This window comes from Eumetopias jubatus, unplaced genomic scaffold, assembly GCF_037043125.1.
Source record: "Eumetopias jubatus isolate StellerSeaLion01/CBP00866 unplaced genomic scaffold, mEumJub1_p1.0 scaffold_9, whole genome shotgun sequence".
Classification (NCBI taxonomy): Eukaryota; Metazoa; Chordata; class Mammalia; order Carnivora; family Otariidae; genus Eumetopias; species Eumetopias jubatus.
Genome location: NW_028274815.1, coordinates 40,945,663 through 40,967,160, shown reverse-complemented (window position 1 = coordinate 40,967,160; position 21,498 = coordinate 40,945,663). Strand labels below are relative to the sequence as shown.

The window sequence follows — 21,498 nt, the reverse complement described above, 5'->3', positions numbered from 1 at the left end:
TTGTTTGTGTTATTATTTGCCTCCATAGTTTTAAGTACTGTGTTTATGCTATTTCTTGATTTTTCCGTTTTAGGTATGCTCTATAGAGTAAACAGGAGATGAGAATATGCACATGCACCTCTCCCTCTCCCCCTCCCCCGCCCCCCTCGAAGTTACATCGCAGTCTAACTGGAGCTAAATGTCCAGGGTTCCCATGCTTTATTATAGCTATAGAAATAGTATCCACAGCTGAGCTACATTTCCTTTGTTTTATTTTCTTTTCCCTGCATTTGTTAATTGTCTTAGTTTTTATTTTTTAATCCTTTACCTACTTTCCTATAAATTTATCAATAATTTATTTCCAAATTCTGCCAGGGTATGTATAAATCTCCTTTTTAAAAAAAACCCTTCAATTATATAAAACATTCTATCAAATTTGTCTCCTTGGAGCCCTCTGTCCTCCTGCTCTAATCTGGACTGCTTGCCCATTACCCTGGTGCACATTGATCATCCTGGGATGTCCATTTATGACTATGCTGGAGTTCCCTTTGCTTTTGTCGTCTGTCAGATCTTCTGAGTAGACACATGTCTACTCCCTTTTGGCAGAACACAATGATGAAAATTCCTATACATTTATCTTTACACACCTGTGATACTTCTATAAATGAGATTCTAGTAAATTTCCTAGGTTTTATAGACTATGGGTATTTTTAATTTAGATAGATTCTATTAGGATGTTTTCCAAAGATATTTACATTTATATAAATGATTTTGTGACAATACCTATTTCCTTTTAAATGTTTTAGAGAGTGACCAAAAGTCATACTCTATTTTAATATGCAGTTCTTTAGTTATTAGTGCCATTGAGCATTATTTCTTGTGTTCATTAGTCATTTGTATTTATTGTTTTTAGAGCATATTTCTATTGTTCTCTTTTTCTTATTGATTTGTAGGAAATCATAAACTTTATCTGGTATAAAAATTGGAAATACTTTTCTAAAGCCTTTTCTCTCACACGTCTGTGTTTTTTTGCTTGTTTGTTTTTATTTTTTCACTTTGCCAACTTTTTTAAATAACAGTTGTAGATTTCTTGTCTTCCTTAGAAAGACCTTCTTGGATGGGCTAGATTGGTGATGAGTGTTAAAGAGGGCAGTTTTTTTGATGAGCACTGGGTGTTGTATGTAAGTGATGAATCACTGAATTCTACTCCAGAAACCAATATTGCACTGTATGTTAACTAACTAAAATTTGTTTTTTTAGAAGATTTTATTTATTTGAGAGAAGGAGAGAGCATGAGCAGGGGGAGGGGCAGAGGGAGAAGCAGACTCCCCACTGAGCAGGGAACCCCAACATGGGACTCGGTCCTGAGCTGAAGGCAGACACTTAACCAACTGAGTCACCCAGACACCCCTAATTAACTAAAATTTAAATTTAAAAAATTTTAAATAAATAAAATGAAGACCTTCTTAACCACAGTGTTGCAAAATATATCTGTTATATTTTCATCTAGTATTTTTGTTGTCATCTTATACTAAAGCCTTTATTATATCTCAAACGTATTTGTGTATATAGTGTGAGGTAGGGATTTAGCTTTTTTTACCCATAGAAACATCCCATATTGTCTGCTTCTCACAGAAACAGTTATTTTTCCTTTATTCCCTTTTTTTTAAATCTACTATTAGTTTCTATTTCCATTTTATTTTTCTGAATATCCATACAGTAATAATCATGCATAAATGCTTTTGGAAAAAGTTGAGATATAAATATAATTTTTAAAATAAACTGATAAATTCATCACTTTCTGTATGTTTGATACTATGCCATGTACTGTGGACAACACAAACACATAAGAGATATTCCTTACCTCAGAAAGCTCCCAATATACTTAAGAACATTGGTCTACTGTACAAGAAACAAAAAAATCATACACAATATCAGAGAAATGTTAGATTCTGGTATAACACATAAGACAGACTAGTATTGTGCATGTTCAGAAGAAAAGACTAAGGGGAAAAATAAGACTCATTGTAATCAATGATTATAATAAATTAATTGTAATAAATATTGGGCAATATCAATGACCAATGATTTTATTTTTGTTTTTTTCAGTGGAATCATATCTGATCTTTTTCCTGGAGTCCAAATTCCAGAACATGATTACGGTATATTGCAGTCAACAATTATAGATGTCATGAATAGACAGAATCTTCAGCCTGAGGCATGTATGGTTAAAAAAGTGATACAGTTCTATGAAACTATGCTGGTAAGACATGGTGTGATGTTAGTTGGGCCAACAGGAGGTGGCAAGACCACAGTTTACCAAATACTGGCAGAAACTTTAGGGAATTTGCAAAAACTTGGTGTAGACAATCCCTTTTACCAACCGGTTAAAACATACGTTCTTAATCCTAAATCAATTACAATGGGTGAATTATATGGCGAAGTTAATAATGTAACCTTGGAGTGGAAAGATGGTTTGATGGCACTAAGTGTCCGAGCAGCTGTGAATGACACTTCAGAAGACCATAAATGGATCATCAGTGATGGGCCCGTGGATGCTCTTTGGATTGAAAATATGAATACAGTGTTGGATGATAACAAGATGCTTTGTCTGGCTAACAGTGAGAGGATCAAACTCACACCTCAAATCCACATGCTTTTTGAGGTAAATATATATGCCTTACTGTGGAGTGAAATCACTCATTAGATTGGCATGCCATCATCAATTTTTTTTCTTGCTTATATGTCATTTACTATGTGTAAGGCCTACCATGGTGTTTTGTTTACATCCTAAATTGTTTACATCCTTATCAAATTGTCCTTTTATAGTAGAGTGTGCATCCTGAGAACTAAAGACTCAAATATTCCTGTTTCTCTATAAACAGGAAATACAATAAATTCTATTTTCCTCAGCACTTGTTTCCTTTCTTTTGGAGATAATCAATATATTGATGGTGTTACATAATTCGAAATGCTTTCTAAGTTAAAAAAAAAAGTAGTTATATTTACTATGAATAAATTGTCTCTCTGTGGTATGAATATTTGGTGAAGGGATTGGAAAAGGAATGTGGACCTAATACAGTTATAAAATATTCTGGAAGATACCACCCCTGCTGTACCCATTCATCAAACAGGGATTGAATGCCTGCTATGTGGCTAGGCGTTCAGCTAGGGATGAGATATAAGAATGAAAAAGTAAAGAAGACAAAAGCAAAGAGGAGGAAAAAGAAATACCTCTCTACCTTTCCATAAGGATTTGACATTATCCTCTTAGGGTTTTTTTTCACCTTATGCCTCACTTATCTTTCCTCCTCCATTTTTGATTACTTAAGGCTGTTCCTCTCCCTTTCATACAAAGCCTTTCAGTGTTAAGTTTAAACATGTGATCGATTAGCATTGAAGGGGGAAGAATCAGGAAGTATTATTAGCTATTTTTTGTTCAACTTCGTTCCATTTTAGGTGCAAGATCTAAGGGTTGCCTCTCCTGCAACAGTCAGTCGATGTGGAATGGTGTTTGTGGATCCTGAAGAACTGAAATGGATGCCTTATGTTAAAACATGGATGAAGAGTATTTCTAAAAAAGTAAGTACAACCAGATACTCTACAACATATCCATCTGTCAGGATGGAGGCCCTCGCGTGCCCAAATTGCAGTAAGTTAAGAGACCTCATTGTGATTTGTGGAGGGAATTCCAGCACCGTTACCTAGTGCCTCTCCCTAAGAATTCTTGAAATCCTCCCAAAATGTATATCCCCCCCCAAATCTGTCCTCATTATCTGTTACCTCAGCTTGCCAAGCTGCCTCGCCACTCTGATTCCTGCCCACTCTGCCTACCCTCTCCCCAGATTGGTTCCTCTCCCATACAAACACAAACTCCTTCCTTAAGTCCCCCAAACACAACCAGAACAGGCGGAGGCATTCTAGAGGGGAGGGGGGTGGGGGGATGGGTTAGCCTGGTGATGGGTATTAAAGAGGGCATGTACTGAATGGAGCACTGGGTGTTATACGCAAACAATGAATCATGGAACACTACATCAAAAACTAGTGATGTAATGTATGGTGATTAACATAACATAATAATAAAAAAAAAAGACTGCAGAAGGCTTAGGATAATGAGAGGGAATCACAGTGAAGAAAAAGAACATTTCAGTCTAGGTGCTGTCATTGTTTTTAGATTGTAGAATCTAAAAGAAAACGTTTAGTTTCCCTCCTACCCAATCTTAGGTCTCTGACCCAAGATGTGTCCTAACCTCAGAGGAAACATTCCACATTATTATACAGGACAACTCAGGTCTATATCACCTTCTGCACCCTCTCCATTCCAAAATAGGAGTTCTCTTTGCCTTAGCTTAGCAAGGGATCCTCTGAAGTGTTGTGCCCCATCCCAGCCCCCATCCAGGGAGCCATCTTCTTTCTGCCTCTCTCCTTATAAAGATGAATCAGAAAACTATTGTTTGTTTGTTTGTTTTCATTCTTAGGCATCAACATTTGAACAATAATATGTTCTAGTTTCAGAGTACATTATTAAAGAAAATAATTCTCAGAATTGAGAATGTATCATGACTACTGTAAGATTTTAAACCTTCCCAAATTTACTTTTCTTTTTAAATTAATAGGCTATATTACTTAGGGCACTTTTAGGTTTATAGAAAAGTTTAATGGAAAGTACAGAGCGTTATCATATACTCCTTCTCCTCCAAACATAATTTTTCCTATTAACATCCCTCATTGGTGTGGTACATTTGTTAAAAGTGATTTGTTAAAACTGATGAAACATTATTGATACATTACTGTTAACTAAAGTGCATAGTTTATGTTAGAATTCACTGTCTGTATTGTACAATTCTGTGGGTTTTAACAAATGTATAATGTCATGTATCTACCCTTACAGTATTATACATAATAGTTTCACTGACTTAAAATCTGTGCTCTACCTATTCATCCATCCATACCCCCTCCTAACCCCTGGCAACCACTGATCTTTTTACTGTCTCCATAGCTTTGCCTTTTCCAGAATGTCATGTCATTGGAATCATACAGTATGTAGCTTTTTCAGATTGGCTTCTTTCACTTAACAATACGTTTTTAAGTTTCCTCCATGTCTTTCTGTGACTTGATAGCTCATTTCCTTCTGGTTCTGAATAATATTCCAATGTATGGATTAACCAAGTTTATCCATTCACCTGCTGAAGGACATCTTGATTGTTTCCAGGTTTTGGCGATTATGAAGAAAGCTCCTATAAGCATCTGTGTGCAGGTTTTTATGTAGACATAAGTTTTCAATTCATTTGGGTAAAATATCTAGAAGTGTGATTGCTGGATCATATGGTAAAATTTTATTTCGCTTTATAAGATACTGCCAGTTTCTCTTCCAAAGTGCTGTGCCATTCTGCATTCCCACCAGTGATGAATGAGAAATCTTGCTGCACATCCTCACCAGCATTTGGTGATGTTGGTGTTTTAGATTTTCACCATGCTAATAGGTATATCTCATTGTTTTAATGTGCATTTCTCTAATATGTGATCATGAGTGTCTTTTCATATGCTTATTTGCCATCTGTATATCTCCTTTGGTGAGATGCCTATTCAAATCTTGCTCATTTTTATTGGGTTGTTTCCTATTTTTGAGCTTTACAAGTTCTTTGCAATTTTTTGGTACAAGTTCTTTGTCACGTATATATTTTGTAAAAATTTTCTCCCAGCCTGGCTTGTATTTTCATTCTCTTAACCATCTTTCACAGAACACAAGTTTTGTTTTGTTTTGTTTTTAAGATTTTATTTATTTATTTGACAGAGAGAGAGAGAGAGAGAGAGCACAAGCAGGGGGAGCAGGCAGGGAGCCTGATGCGGGGCTCGATCCCAGGACCCTGAGATCATGACCTGAGCCGAAGGCAGACGCTTAACCGACTGAGCCACCCAGGCACTCAGAACACAAGTTTTTAATTTTAACAAAGTCCAGCTTATCAAATTTTCCTTCATGGATTGAGCTTTTGGCATTGTATCTGAAACCCATTTCCAAACTTAAGGTCACCTAGATTTTCTTATCTGTTATCTTCTAGAAGTTTTTTAGTTTTGTTTTTCACATTTAGGTCTGTGATCCTCTTTGAGTTAATTTTTGTGAAAGGTGTAATAGTAGTGTCTACATTCATATTTTTTGCACGTGGATGTCCAGTTGTTCCAACACCATTTGTTGAAAACACCATCCTGGGGCACCTGGGTGGCTCAGTCGGTTAAGCCTCTTCCTTTGGCTCAGGTCATGATCCTAGGGTCTGGGATCAAGCCCCTCATCAGGCTCCCTGCTCAGCTGAGAGCCTGCTTCTCCCTCTCCCTCTGCCTGCCACTCTGCCTCTTTATCTCTCTGTCAAATAAATAAATAAAATCTTTAAAAAAAAGAAAAAAAGAAAAACACCATCCCTTCTCCATTGGATTGCCTTTGTTCCTTTTTCATAGATCAGCTGACTACATTTATATGGGTCTCTCTCTGGGCTCTCTATTCCATTCCATTGATCTTTGTGTCTGTTCTTTTGCCAGTATCACACTGTCTTGCTTACTGTAACTTTTTAGTAATTCTTGAAGTCAGATAATGTCAGTCTTCCAACTTTGTTCTTCAACAATGTGCTGTTTTGGGTATTTTGCCTCTCCATATAAACTTTATAATTGGTTTGCTGACATACACAAAATAACCTGCTGGTGTTTTGATTCAGACTACAGTGAATCTATAGATCAAGTTAGGAAGTGCTGACATCTTTATAATATTGGATCTCCCCGTCTATACACATTGAATATCTTTCTGTTTACTTCAGTCATCTCTATCGTCTTTCACCAGACTCTTGTAGTTTTCCTTATTTAACTCTTGCACATATTTTGTTGGAATTATACCTAAGTACTTCATTTTTTGTGCTAATATAAATGGTGTTATATTTTCCATTTCAAATCCAGTTATTCATTGCTGATTTTTGGAAAGCAATTGACTTCTGTATCTTAACCTTGTATCCTGTAACCTTGCTATAAGTGCTTATTAGTTCCAGGAGTTTTGGGTCAATTCTTTGGCATTTTCTACATAGATAATCATGTCATCCATGAACAAAGACATTTTTTTCTTCCTTCCCAATCTGTGTACTCTTTATTTCTTTTTATTGTCCTACTGCATTAGCTAAGACTTCCAGTACAATGCTAAATAGGAATGATGAGAGGGGCTGCATTCTTTTTAAATCTTTGGGAATTATTCCTTCTCCTTACATAGATATTTAAATTGCTGTTTTTTTATGTTTCTTATTTTTAATTGTTCTTAATTATAAGACTGCAGGAAATATATATTGACAGGTAACAAATGATTATAAAATAAACACCTCTGTACCCATTACCAGATCAAGATGTAGGACATTGTCCACTATCACTACCCAGGATCTCCTCCATATGTCTCTTCCAAATCATATATTTTTTTAAATTTCAATTTGTTTTAGATCTTGTGATGTTTATACCCTTTAATCTAAAAGTCACAGAATATATTGTAATACACAGATTTAAACTAACCCATTTCTAAATTTAATTACATATTTTATCTGGTCTTACTGAAATATTATTTGTTTGTATGATTTTCAGCTGAATGAGGAAACCCAAGAATATATATTGAATCTTTTCCAACGTTATGTTGATGATGGTTTATATTTTATCAATAAAAAATGTGGCCAAGCAATCCCACAAGTGGACATCAGCAAAGTTACTACACTCTGTTGCTTATTGGAGTCTTTGATACTTGGGAAGGATGGAGTTAATTTGACAATGGTATGAAAGGTTTTTCTCACTGCTATAAAGCTAGGAAAATGAGATTGTTGTATAGATGCTTTGCAAATAGATAACTAACTTTTCTATAAAATGATCATTTGATTTTCAAGTTAATTTTTTGGGGAGTAATGATTGTGACTAGATTCATAGAATCTCAAAATTGGAAGGACTGTAAGAGAACCTATAGTTTACTCTTGTACTCAATGTTTAAATTCCCTACAGTCTGCAACACATTCTGCAACACATTCCCAGTATGTGTCTAACAGCTGCTTAAATACTTTCATGCAGGTGTAAACAAAGTGTTAATAGTCAGTTGAAAGACAACCTTGAGCTTTTTTCTACCTTGCTATTCATTTTCTTGTACTAGTATAAAACATTGCTCTGTGAACTATTGAGTCAACTATAAGAAACATATACTATACCCTTTTTAAAATGCATGAGTCTAGACAAAAGAAAACAATCTTCAGGCTTTGAAATTAAGGATGCAATTTATGTTAACAAATAAAATACTAAAATTCTTTCTCTTTGTTCTTTCAGGAACAAACAAAACTGAATACAATACTATGTCAGACTTTCATATTCTGTTATTTATGGTCTTTGGGTGGTAATCTAACTGAAAACTACTGGGATTCTTTTGATACATTTATTAGAACACAATTCGATGATAATCCTGATGCCAGGGTAAGAGCCTAATAAATTTCATTTTAACATAACTCTGTATCATTAAAATTAAATTTCAATACTAAAATTTTGAAACACTTAGTTCTACTGCAAATAAAAATCCTTCACTAAAAGAGTTTAAAAAATTATTCACTTTTTCAAACCATAGATAGTATTTATTGTATTAAAATTTTTAAGAATCATCTCCCAGCCATATGAAGAAAGTAACGTATAAAAGAATATAAAAACTCCCTACCATAAACAAATATTGAATTCTAGTTAGTACGTTTATCTTTCACAGTGTTATGGTTCGGCAATTCAGAATTACTTTCTATGCATTCTAAAACTGAGCAAATGAATAAATATGTTGAGGATAATGTCAACTAGGTTTCTCACTGTTAGAAAAAGGATTTACAAATATGAAAGGGGGGAGATTAGAAGGCACCTGTGTTCTTGCATTGGAATTGGAAATCTTGGTACTCAGATCAAAAAATGTATATACATATATGAAAATTAATACATATATTCATACATACACAAATTTCCTAGTTCTGTGTGCTGATAGGAACTAGAAGGAAGGATACCTCAACAGCAATGAGCATACCTAGTATGCTAATTTCTAAATACTGTTCTCCATGAAAGGGAACCAAGGCTTCTTAATGAAATAGCTCCTTGGAATGAATCCAGGAGGAGGACAGGGGAATGTACAAAATGAGCCTAGAATATCTTCTTATGGCGTGTAGCAAAGAAGTGCTCACAGAATGGTCACATGTGTCAAAAGAACACAGGAGCCAGTTTGAGGGACTGACCAAATCTGAACAGATTTGAGCATCAAAATAAATAATAATAGTATGGGATTACAAGCCTTTGCATGAAATAAAAATCTATGAGCTGATACTCAAAACAAAAATATACCTGAATAAATAAATAAATGGGGGAGAAGGAAGAGCTCTTTCTCACAGAAGAATACCATTTAATCTATATAGGAGAAATGATGGAGTTAGAAAGTCTTACTGTGCAGCTGTCATGGTAATAATTGATTTAGGCAAGAATCATCAATGGATGCTAAAACTAGTAGGTGAAGACTTAATGACAATGTTTACATAGTTTCAAAGTATCTCCTACAAATTACTGATTAATTGCAAAGAGAAAAATAGTATTGTTACAGTAAAGAAACCTTGCAAACACTACTTTAACTAAGAAATCAACTTAACAGCATCAGTATTAGAACAAACCTGTGCCTCCTGATACAGAGCACTGAGAAGGACAAAACCTCACTTGTGAAGTATTCCTTTCAAACATGCATGACCTGAATCTAATTATGGGAATACACCTGGAATACCCAAACTGAGGAGCGTTCTATAAAATGAACTGGCCTATATGCTCCAAAATTGTCTGTCACGGGAGACAAAGAAAGCTGAGGAACTTTTCCAAATGAAGAGACTTAAGGGCTATAACTAAATACAATGCATTATCCTGTATTGGATCCTAGACTGGGGAAAATATAGCTGTAAGTGGCATTATTAAAAACACTGGCAATATTTGAATTTGGAATGTAAATTAGGTAATAATATATCACTATTCAACTTTCTGATTTTGATCATTTTACTGTGATTATATAAGAAAACATCCTTGTTCTTTAGGAAATACACACTCAGCTATTTAGAGTAAGGTGGAATAGTGTACACAATTAACTCTCATAGAGTAGAAAGAGCAATAATAAAGCAAGGGGGCAAAACGTGAACCATCAATCTAGATAAAGAATATATAGAGTTCTTTGCACTGTTCTTTTAAGTTTTAACTTATATCAAAGTAAAAAGTTACCAAAAGAAGAAAAAAATTCCCTAAGCATCTGAGCTCTATGGATTAGGACCTTCTAGTAGATATGAAACCCTTCTGGATCCCCAAGATGATTGTATCATAATTGGACAGGATGGGCCATTTTAAGGACAGTTGGGAATTTGAGACAGATCCCTCTGGGTCAAGAGAAATAATTTGGGATCATCAAAGGGCAGTAGGAGATGGTCCAAAGCAAGCATTCAGTATTCATTTCAACAAATATTTATTAGAAATCTGGTACACAGTAGGCACCATTCTGTATACTGGGGCTAACGTAAGTAAATAAAGAGTGTGGTGTTAGCACAAGGGTAGACAGATAGACCAGACAGGTAGGTCAGTGACTTATCTCAGAGCAGGGTGGAGGTATGGCCGGTATTGATGGGGAAGGGGAAGAAAGGAGCATTCTGAGGTTCTGAATATGTTCTACATCATGATCCAGGGGTAGTTACGTTGATATTTACATATGCAAAAACACCTTAAACTGGACTCTTAATATCTGACAAAAGATGTTACATCTCAAAAGTTTTTTAAAAAATAGAATAAGATAGAAAATAGAGTGAATTGCAGATAGTAGGTGTAAATATTATACATATTCATAGACACACATATGTATATATGTACCAGATCACCATGTAAAATGGTTTTCTTATTAAGAATTGCTGTCAGGGGCACCTGGGTGGCTCAGTTGGTTGGGAGTCTTCCTTCGGCTCAGGTCATGATCCCAGCGTCCTGGGATTGAGCCCCGGGTTAGGCTCCCTGCTCAGCCGGGAGCCTGCTTCTTTCTCTCCCTCTGCTGCTCCCTCTGCTTATGCTCTCTCTCGCTCTTTCTCTGTCAAATAAATAAATAAAATCTTTTTTAAAAATTACAAAAATATTTAAAAAATTAAAATTAAAATAAAAAAAAGAAAAAGTGAAGCTTTTCATAACCTGGCCCCTGTCTGTGTTCCCAGATTCATCTCCCACTGTACATACTGCTCTTGTATTTCCCAGTATGTGTGCTACTTCCCATGTCTTCAGCCTTCTCTTCACCCTCCTTCCCCATCCCATTTCTTCTTTGCCCATAGCACTCCTGCTTGTCCTTTAAGTCTGAACTGTAGCATCACCACCCCTTGGAAGCTTTCCTGAATCTCCAGCCACCACCATAAACTCCCCTGCAAGTAGAAATGAGTCATTTGCCTTTGCAAATGTACTAACTCCATTGGAATCTTAATTCTCTATAATATTAACTGATATGCTTGTGTTCCCCCCATGTGAATTTCAAGGTCCCTGAAGGCAGAGACTGGATCTCATTCAGCATTCACCTCTACCACCAAGCATAGTAGTCAGCAAGGAGTAAGCCCTTGAGTGATGACTTGAATTAAAAATGCTTTACAATTCTAATCCAATGTGTCTTTTTTTTTTAAGATTTTATTTATTTGAGAAAGAGAGAAAGAGAATGAGAGCGTATGAGCTGGGGGAGGGGCAGAGAGACAGGCAAACTCCCTGCTGAATGAGGAGCCCAACACAGGGCTCAATCCCAGGACCCTGAGATCATGACCTGAGCCGAAGTCAGACACACAACTGACTGAGTCCAACAAGTACCCCCTAATCTAGGGTTTTAAGATAATCGATATATCAAGATTTTTGTGCATTGTATTGCATGGTTATGTTTAAAGTATTAGACTCTGATACCTAAGAAAAGAAAGAAACAGAAAAAAGGAAACAAGAAAAGAAACCCAAATACATTCTCTACAAAACAAAAAGAAACCCAAATACATTCCTATTCTATGACTGCCTTCATTTATGTATGACTTTTTCTATTGCTGCGTGGCAGTCCTATTGAAAGTGGTATTTGATTTTATACTTCAGCTGCCCAGTTCTGGCGATCTGTGGAGCATTCACATGGACTTTGACACCAAACGGCTGGATCCCTGGGAACGAATCATACCCACCTTCAAGTACAGCCGAGATATTCCTTTTTTTGAAATGCTTGTCCCCACAATGGACACAGTGCGCTTTGGGTATCTAATGGAAAAATTGCTGGCAGTCAAGCATTCAGTGTTGTTTACAGGAATAACTGGAGTTGGCAAGGTAGGAAACCTATCTGAAACAAGAAGGTCTGTCCTGAAATGAGGGCATGGTGGACTTGGAATTGTAAGCCCCAGAAATAGCACATTATTTTTCAAAGGAAATTCTTTTGAATTTTGATCATTTTTTAGGAAGAATGTAACTATGCTGAATCTCTATCTATCTTGGGAATCACTCCAAAGTTTGCCCGTTTCTGAATAAATCCTTGGGGTCAATACCACATAAACCAGAGGACCCTGTGGACCAGTGTTTTGGGTTTGGGGGCTTTTAGGTCGTATCCCTTGGAATTTCTGAGGCTGCCACCACACAGGTTAGGGTGGGAACAGGGTGGTCAGAACAGTTTGTGTCCCCAGAGGACTGTTGATAAAGGCCAGTCCCTGTCCTCCTGCCCATTTACTTCTACCCGACACAGCAATGGGGTTTGGAAAAAAGCAGAGCATAGAGGGAAATGTTGATTGTTTGGTCTCCTTGGCTTGGGGAGAGTCCACATAAACAGAGATTCACTATTGACTCTCTACATTATTTTGGTTTTTTTCCTTCTTTTTTTTCCCCCCTTTAAGTTATTTCTAAAAGAGGCTTGGGTTCTTCTAGGACTCGTGCTACGAAATTGACTTGGATAGGAACCAAGGTGGATTTTGGTATAAAACTAAAATTAAAACTTTTGCTAAGATAGAGCTGGTTAGACTCTCTCTTTGGCTCTGATAAATATAATTAAATGGAATCTCCAGGAAGAAGGTAGACATTTCAATCTAGCTTTAACCTATCTCCTTTATCCTGTTTCTTTACTCATTGTACTGGATTATTACTGATGTGGACAACTGAAAGATAAATTGAATACATATATTAACATATTTTTTAATTTAAAGTCTGTCATTGCGAAAGGATTATTGAATAGAATTCAGGAATCAGCCGGCTATGTTCCTGTTTATCTGAATTTTTCTGCTCAAACTTCATCTGCAAGAACACAAGAGATCATTGAGTCAAAACTGGAAAGGAAAAGAAAAAATATACTAGGTAAGAATGATCATTTTTATTTGTCTTACCCAAATTATTTATTAAACTAATAATCACAAAAATACTGCATGTAATAAAGTTACAAATGGATATTTTCTTTGCTTATTTTATTTGTAAAGGTGGTTCTGTGAATGGCATTCTTTCCTGGGCTGTATATCCAGACATCTTACCATTAGCAAGCAAGCAGTGTATTTCTGTCATCACCTTCAACTCAGAACATCTTCAGTCTCTCCTCTCTGTGGCTGCCCCTCTCCACGCAGGCTTTCAAACCTGCATTGATTTCCCTTTATTTAAAACAAACAAACGACTTTGTATCTGGTGCACTGAGTTATCCGAACTCTGCAAGGAATTGTCTGGGTTTTGTCTTCAGTCAGTGCTTTCAGCCAGGCTCTGTAGGATCTCCCTCACCATCCCATATTAACTGCTTAGATAAATAGCATAACTTTCTGGTCAACTTGCAGCTATTTTGAGTCAGGTCTAATGTAAGGTTTCAATCCCAAACCCAAGGTAAAGCTCTTCGTCTCCTCTGTCGTGGACCTGTTTGTGGCTCATGGTGCTGGAGGTGGAGCAGAGCATGGGGTGCCCTTTTGCCCTGCCTGGCCCTCCTGTAGGAGGCTCTGGTGTGTTGGGATGGGAGGAGGACAGGTCAGGACAATGTTCTCCCTAACTGGCATTATCGGGGCCTTCTTGTGGGTTGTCCCTGCTTCTCTTGCTGGTGCTGAATGACTGTGCTATCTATGTGGCAGGCTTCCAGGAGCAGCTCCCTGAGGGACTCCCCAAAAAGATGTGTACAGGTCAGGCACTGGCCTCCCCAGTGGAAGGTACCCTGATGTTGGGAATCAGGGTCTCACTTGGGCCCACCCTCCACCAGTACATCTTGCAGTCCTTGCTACTGGGTCCACTTGGCCGGCCCACAGCCCTCCTGGGTGGCGTACGAGCCCAGCTTGAGCCCAGCTGCCTTCCACATTGTCCATTATCTAATGGGCCTTCTGTGCCAAGCTGTGGGGATACCAGCTGCTTTACTGTCTCCTCTCTATTCCCTTTTTCCTACTCTGGTAGGCACAGGGCAACGGATGCCAATCTCTCTGGTGGGAGACCCATGTCTTTATGAATGATTCTCTTTGAGCCCCTCCCTGCTTCTGTCCAGCTACTTGGCTTCTGGGATCTGGAGGATGGAGTGGGGCACTGAGTTTGCCTTGGTTCCTTCATTGTTGACAAGTACTAGATGCCAGAGTGGGTGGGGTCACCTCTGCTTACGCTGTTCTCTTTTCTCTGTCACTACTTTTTTTTTTTTTTTTTGACTAGTGTGTCTATTGATGTTCTCTAAGTTACATATGGCCTTGTGAAGTTCCACCATATTGGATTTCCCTTTGATGTGATCAGGATGCTTTTGAATATCCAGCCCTGTTTTCCCTGTGGAGGGTGGTGCAATGGCATTTATGTAAGGAAACTTTTGGAGTACTTCTGTTTCCTGCTCTGAAAAAAAAGTGACCTTCCTCACCCCATGCCAGGCCACACAGTTGGGGAGAGGAGTGGCAGTGACTGAGATGGAGAAAGATCCAAACCTGACTGGCGAGCTGGCAACATCCTGCCCCTCTGGGAGTGAGGGTGGGGGCCCACCTGACAGTATGGGTATCTCAGCCCTGTCCACCTCTCCCTGCGGGGGCTCGCGTCACTCAGAATGAGTGCATTACAACCTACGGGGTGTTCACTGAGTCCAAAGCCTTACCTGAGCTTTGTCTTACGTTTTCCAGTGGCAAATCTTAATTCTTAAATTCATTTTCTTCCCTAGGAGCACCCGGAAACAAACAAGTTGTGATTTTTGTTGATGATTTAAACATGCCCAGACTGGATCGCTATGGCTCTCAACCTCCAATTGAATTACTTCGGCAGTATCAAGATTTTGGTGGATTTTATGACAGAAACAAACTCTTTTGGAAAGACATACAGGTTACTTTAGGTTTTAAATTTCTTTGTGTGTTTAAATTTAAACAGTAAGAAAAGATGGTGTATTTGTTTGCTAGGGCTGCCATACAGAATACCACAGACTGGGTGACTCAAACAACAGAAATTTATTGTCTCCCAGTTGTAGAGGCCAGCAGTCTGAGATCAAGAGGTCAGCAGGGTGGGTTTCTTCTGAGGCTTCTCCCCTTGGCTTGCAGATGGCGGTCTTCTCCCTGTATCTTCTCATGATCTTCCCTCTGTATCCGTCTGGGTCCAAATGTCCTCTTCTTATAAAGACACCAGTCATACTGGATTAGAGCTCTTTAGGGACCCTATCTCCAAATGTAGTCACATTCTGAGATACCAGGAGTTGGGCCTTCAACGTATGATTGACCAGGGGAAGAGGAGGACACAGTTCAGCCTCTAACCTACAGCCTTGGTGTATGTGACTCAATTTATTTAATCTATTTTAAATTCTTGCCCTGCTAATTTATTGAGGAGATTCAGGGACAAGGGAGATAGGCCCATCTCCCCAAGGACTCAGCTTCAGGGGATAGATGGACACATGTATTTATAATGCAGGGTGATGAGTGGAGGGAGGCAGGGTGGGCACTGGTTGAGGATGAGAGAAGCCTTCCCAGAAGAGATGATGTTGGAAGGAGATTTTGCAGTCAGAGCATGGCAAGCAAGGGAAGGGAACATTTTGCCTCTTGAAGCAGGGAGCGTGGAATACCACGGTGCTGTGGAATGTGGGCACCAAAGTGACAGCAGATGCAGAGGCCAGCCCAGGGGGCATGGTGCCATGATAAAGAATGTGGATTTATCCTCTAAGAGGATAGAGCACAGCCTGTAGAGGAACTGTTATGGAAAGATTCCCTTGGCCACAGGGAAGGGTGGTCTACGAGGGGGCAAGACCAGAGGCAATTACAGTATCATGTATAGGTCATTTGGAAATGTTATGACCAGAGGCTCATAGGAACCCATCTCTGTAGTTCCCCCCAAGGAACAATGGTTCACTGTGTGTAAATTCAGTGTTCCAGTGATTTTATAGAACATAACTACCACAAATAACAAGAATCCATGATACTTAATATTTGTTGAACAAATATCTTTTAACCTAACATACTAACATACAAATTCTTAACCATTTTTTAAGATTACATTTTTACATAGGTGTGTTTCTACAGATAGAAGCGTTAGCTGAGTGACCTTGAGCAACTTAACCACCCAGGGTCTTGATTTTTTTCATCTACAGAATGAGGGTAACAGTAGTGATCTCCTGAGGTGGTTGTGAGGATTAAGTCAGGTAATGTGTAGGAGGACATAAGGTAATGCTGTCACGTGGTAGGTCCTCAAAATAAGTGTTGATTCTACATCCTGCCACCGGTATGGGCAGCTGTCGTCTCCTGCTTGGCTGGGTGACTTGCGTGGGTTTCTTCCCACCCAGGATGTCACGATCCTATCGGCATGTGCACCCCCAGGCGGGGGCCGCAACCCTGTGACACCCCGCTTCATCCGCCACTTCAGCATGCTGTGCCTTCCCATGCCCTCAGAACACAGTCTGAAGCAGATTTTTCAGGTGAGTGGGAATTTAAACCTAGGCGAGAGGGAAAAAGAAAACATGTGTGTTCCCAAACTCCCACAGTCAGAATAGGCTGTTGTGTTTCTGAGGAGCCCATCTGTCCCTTTGCAGCGCAGAGAGCAGGTAAACACAGGGGCCTCTGGGCAGTAGCTGACGGGCATCTGCATCACTGCCTTCTGTGTTTGTGGCCCCAGAGAGAGTTTCAGGAATGCAGAAAGACTGCCAAAGGCTTTAAGGCAGGCTGTATTGTGGGCCTGTGCCGCTCAGCACTCAGCAGATCTCGGGCACTATCCTGCCCCTGCCTCTGTGCTCTCAGACCTGACCAGCTCCCCATACGCGGGCAAGCTCAAGCACCACGCACCTGACCCAGAATTCATTGCCTCGCTGCCACCACCACCTCCAACAAAAGCAACCACCCGTATTTCTTCCACCCGTACAAACTTCCCTAAAGGGCCACTTCCTCAACCTTTAAGTGAGAAAAATAAACGTGCCTGCCCTGTAAGTGCTTAGGAGAAGTGTTCAATAAAAGATGCAACATTATTTTGAGTAGGTTGTTGAGAGACCATGAAGCAGCACGACTAGAGTGAGCATGCCATAACCAACCACAAAGGCTCATCGAGAAGATACCGAGCTGAGCCTTGGGGAACAAGAATTGACAGGGAGGAACAGAAGGCTCACGGGCAAATGCAGTCACAGGGGCGAAAAATGGTAATGTGGGCCTACAGGTAGAATAAGATACTTAGGTGACTGATCTGGAGAAGCTGATTTTGGCAGTAAATCGCCGAGGAGCCAAAGACGGGCAGTGACACATTCATACATGTCTTAGTGTTTACTTAATGAAAATGTATACACCAAAAATATGCATCACTATAGTACATTCTAAAGGTAAACTAAGCAGCACACAACAAATTAAACTGATAATGTTGTCATTAAATTAGATATAATTTCTAATTAGAAAGGTATAACAGCAGTAATTGAAACCAGTGATCAACTCCATGAAATACTAACAGTGTGCTCATGCCAAAGCATCCTTCCCCCAGACAGTGGGAATTCTGGCTCTATCTTGTGTGCATATTCTTAGTAGAAGCTTTTTGAAGTTGCCAAATATGTCATGTAAGCCAGACCTTTGTATAGAAGACCAAGCTCTGGTCCTCAGTAAACTCTATAATGACATGCTAATTTTAATTTTTGAATATAAATTGAGTAGCCCTTAATTGCATTTATTAAAGAAATATTTATTGAGCCTGTACCAGGGGCCAGACGTTGGTATTACATTTTAAACAAAGAAGATGCCAACCTTGTCCTCATGGAGCTTCTACCATGGAGACAGATAATAAATAGATAAATGAACTAATATGTATTATATTAATACTATATATATAAAACTATATAATATGGTTATATATGTACTATATACATACAAATTTACAATGGATGGAGAATAAACAGACTAGAATTTTAATTTTTTTATATATAGTGTACATATGTAGAGTAAAATTTTTATTTTATATATATTGGGATGCTCCTACTCAAAATATGGGCCATATGGAGAATGGTAAACTCATGTTGGGGTCCCAGAGAGGGGTAGCTCAAAAGATGGTCCTCGTAAGCTGCTAAAACTAATGTTCAGTGAGGAGGCTCATGGCAACAAATACTTGGGTTTATTTTAAAATATCTCCTATATGAGAACCCGAAATCTAAAGTCACAAGGACTGACTTACAAGCACTAATGTGCATTCTGGTGCCTTCCCGTCACCATTGTGATGGGAATTTACCTATTTAAAAATCTATAATAATTGTCCCAAGCATCTGGGGGCAGCAGGCTAGCTAATAAATATGTACTCAGAGCTTGTGGCAAGTTGTATATGAGAAGATGAGAGAGCCATAAGAGACACTGAGAGGAGGAATCAGGGAAGGCCTCTCCAAAGAGATGACAGGTAACCTAAAACACAGGCATGAAAAAGTCCCCGGCAGCAGAGAGTCCTAGGGAAGAGGGTAGGGGTGGGAGATAGCTGTGCAAAGACCCCGAGGAGGGGAGAGAGCCCGGGTGGTTAGGCCTGGGCGGCTGGGTCATGGTGAGCAATGGGGAAGAAGACAAAGTGAGCGGCTGGGCAGGGGAGTCTGGACTGACAGGAGAGGGCAGAGCCTGATCTTCCTGACCCTAAGGTAACTGAAGGGAGACAGGAGTGGAAATGGAGAGGCAAGTAGGAGAAGGAGGAGCTGAAGAAGCCCAGATGAAAGAGTCAGGGCTGGAATGGGGTGGTGTCCGGGATGCAGAGAGATTCAAGATATGCGTTCAAGCTTGACTGTGGGGACAGAGAATGGAAGGTGTCAAAGGACACTTTCAAGTTCCTGCTCTGAGCACGGGGTGGGGCCGTATGCTGAGACAGGGAAGCTGAAGGGGGGCGGGTTGTAGTTATAAGTAAGTTGCACTTTAAGCAACAATTCTATGGAATTGTTGGTCATGCACCCAGAGAGAGGCCCTCAGCTCATTTCCAGATGAGTTTGGGCACACCACAATGAACCCCTGGACCCACAGGAAGCAGAAGTCTAAATTACGTGGAGAGTAAATTCAGTCAGTTCACTGGTCAGATACAAATGCTGCTCAGGCATCGCCAGACTATCACAGAAGACAGGAGTGAGCCCATTCTCAGGGACATATTCTGAAGGGAATGGCAGAGTTTTATCACCCATTTGTCCTTGCATTGGCATTCAGCTTTCAATTATTATTAGAAAAAGCATTATCAGACCTGGAGTATTTGAAAGATAAGAAATTTTTGTTGTTTAAAAAAAAAAATCTAACCCTCTCACATTATGTTACTTGTTCTAGGCCATCTTAAATGGCTTCCTTAGTGACTTTCCACCAGCTGTAAAGCAAACTGCAGCAAACATTGTAGAAGCTGCAGTTGAGATTTATAACAGAATGAGTGTTGATCTTCTGCCAACACCAGCCAAGTCCCATTATGTCTTTAACTTGAGAGATTTATCCAAGTGTGTACAAGGTAATGTATGGAACCCTCATGCTTTGACCTGCACCCTCCCTTCATTTCCATTCACCCCAATCTCTCAGTAGAATTATATGTCTATGAGTGTCTGTGCCCCACCTAGAAATTCCATTATATGTTCCCTATTCAATTCACCCTCCACCCCCACCCCAGCCTGATGACTTCACAGCTTTCCTCAGACCACTTCCATCCCCTTCCATTTCTTGCTCCCAGCTGATGACCTGTCTTTTTATTTCACCCCCCAAAATAAATAAACAAATAAATAAATAGAAGAAATAGAACCAGAACTGCCTTATCTTCCAGTTATCCCAGACCACTTGCATCTGCCTCTCCTCCTACTGCCGTGGCTGAGTTGTCCCTGTTCCAGTCACGTGCCAATACCCCCTCTGACACATTCAGTGTCCCCCTCCCCTTCAGCCTGCTCAGGGATTTTGCTCTTATGTTGTATGGTTCATCCTGTGTGCCATGTATACCTATGTGTAGAGTAAATATTCTCCCTGTTCCCCTCTGCACTGTGTTGTGAGAAGTGAAGTGTCTCCAGAGAGAATGAACACTTCAAGGATTGCTTATATATCACTGCTTTTGTTGTAACTTGATATTATTAGAACTGCATTTACAGTTATAATTTATATTAATACAGAGTAATCAGAGTAATTTGGAATAGAAGCCAGAAGGACCAAGGGCATTTGGTGAGGACTGAACATTGGGAAAGAATGAGAGAAGGAATTGGTGTTTTGAGAACAGTATAAAGCTCGGGGGTGGGGGGTGGGGGGAGTTACCGGATGAATATATATGTGTACTAAAGAGATGCGACACTCCTCACTTAAAATGTTGCAACCCAATGTAATAATGAGATGAACATAGCCTATATTATGAAGTCTGACCACTTCACGTGTTCAGTGAAAGAAATCTCACAGAACAAGAAAAAGGTTTTTGTCAGATAATATGTCCAGTTTTGCTTTCAAAAAGTGAGATCACCATTATTCTTTTTTTCTTTTTTTTTTAATTTTATTATGTTATGTTAGTCACCATACAATACATCATTAGTTTTTGATGTGGTGGTCCACGATCCCATTGTTTTCGTATAACACCCAGTGCTCCATGCAATACATGCCCTCCTTAATACCCATCACCGGGCTAACCAATCCCCCCCCCATTCCCCTCTAAAACACTGTTTGTTTCTCAGAGTCCATAGTCTCTCATGGTTCATCTCTCCCTCCGATTTCCCCCCTCCTTCATTTTTCCCTTCCTTCTCCTAATGTTCTCCATGCTGTTCCTTATGTTCCACAAATAAGTGAAATCATATCATATGATAATTGACTTTCTCTGCTTGACTTATTTCACTTAGCATAATCTCCTTCAGTCCCATCCATGTTGATGTAAAAGTTGGGTATTCATCCTTTCTGATGGCCGAGTGATATTCCATTGTATCTATGGACCACATCTTCTTTATCCATTCATCTGTTGAAGGGCATCTCTGCTCTTTCCACAGTTTGGCTATTATGGACATTGCTGCTATGAACATTGGGGTGCATATAGACCAATGGAACAGAATAGAGAACCCAGATATGGACCCTCAACTGTATGGTCAAATAATCTTCGACAAGGCAGGAAAAAACATGC

The 21,498-nt window shown here is 39.2% G+C and overlaps 1 protein-coding gene across 2 annotated transcripts in view; it reads left to right on the top strand.

Moving 5' to 3' along the window:
- DNAH6 (dynein axonemal heavy chain 6) overlaps positions 1–21,498 on the top strand; it is a 213,209-nt gene that overhangs the window by 93,388 nt on the left and 98,323 nt on the right. For both annotated transcript variants that reach the window (XM_088026190.1, XM_028122448.2), the window contains exons 33-41: positions 2,089–2,644; positions 3,439–3,561; positions 7,582–7,764; positions 8,302–8,445; positions 12,112–12,333; positions 13,197–13,344; positions 15,137–15,294; positions 16,736–16,867; positions 19,701–19,872. In XM_088026190.1, the coding sequence (XP_087882316.1) occupies positions 2,089–2,644; positions 3,439–3,561; positions 7,582–7,764; positions 8,302–8,445; positions 12,112–12,333; positions 13,197–13,344; positions 15,137–15,294; positions 16,736–16,867; positions 19,701–19,872 (1,838 nt within the window). The remainder of the gene's footprint in view (positions 1–2,088; positions 2,645–3,438; positions 3,562–7,581; positions 7,765–8,301; positions 8,446–12,111; positions 12,334–13,196; positions 13,345–15,136; positions 15,295–16,735; positions 16,868–19,700; positions 19,873–21,498) is intronic.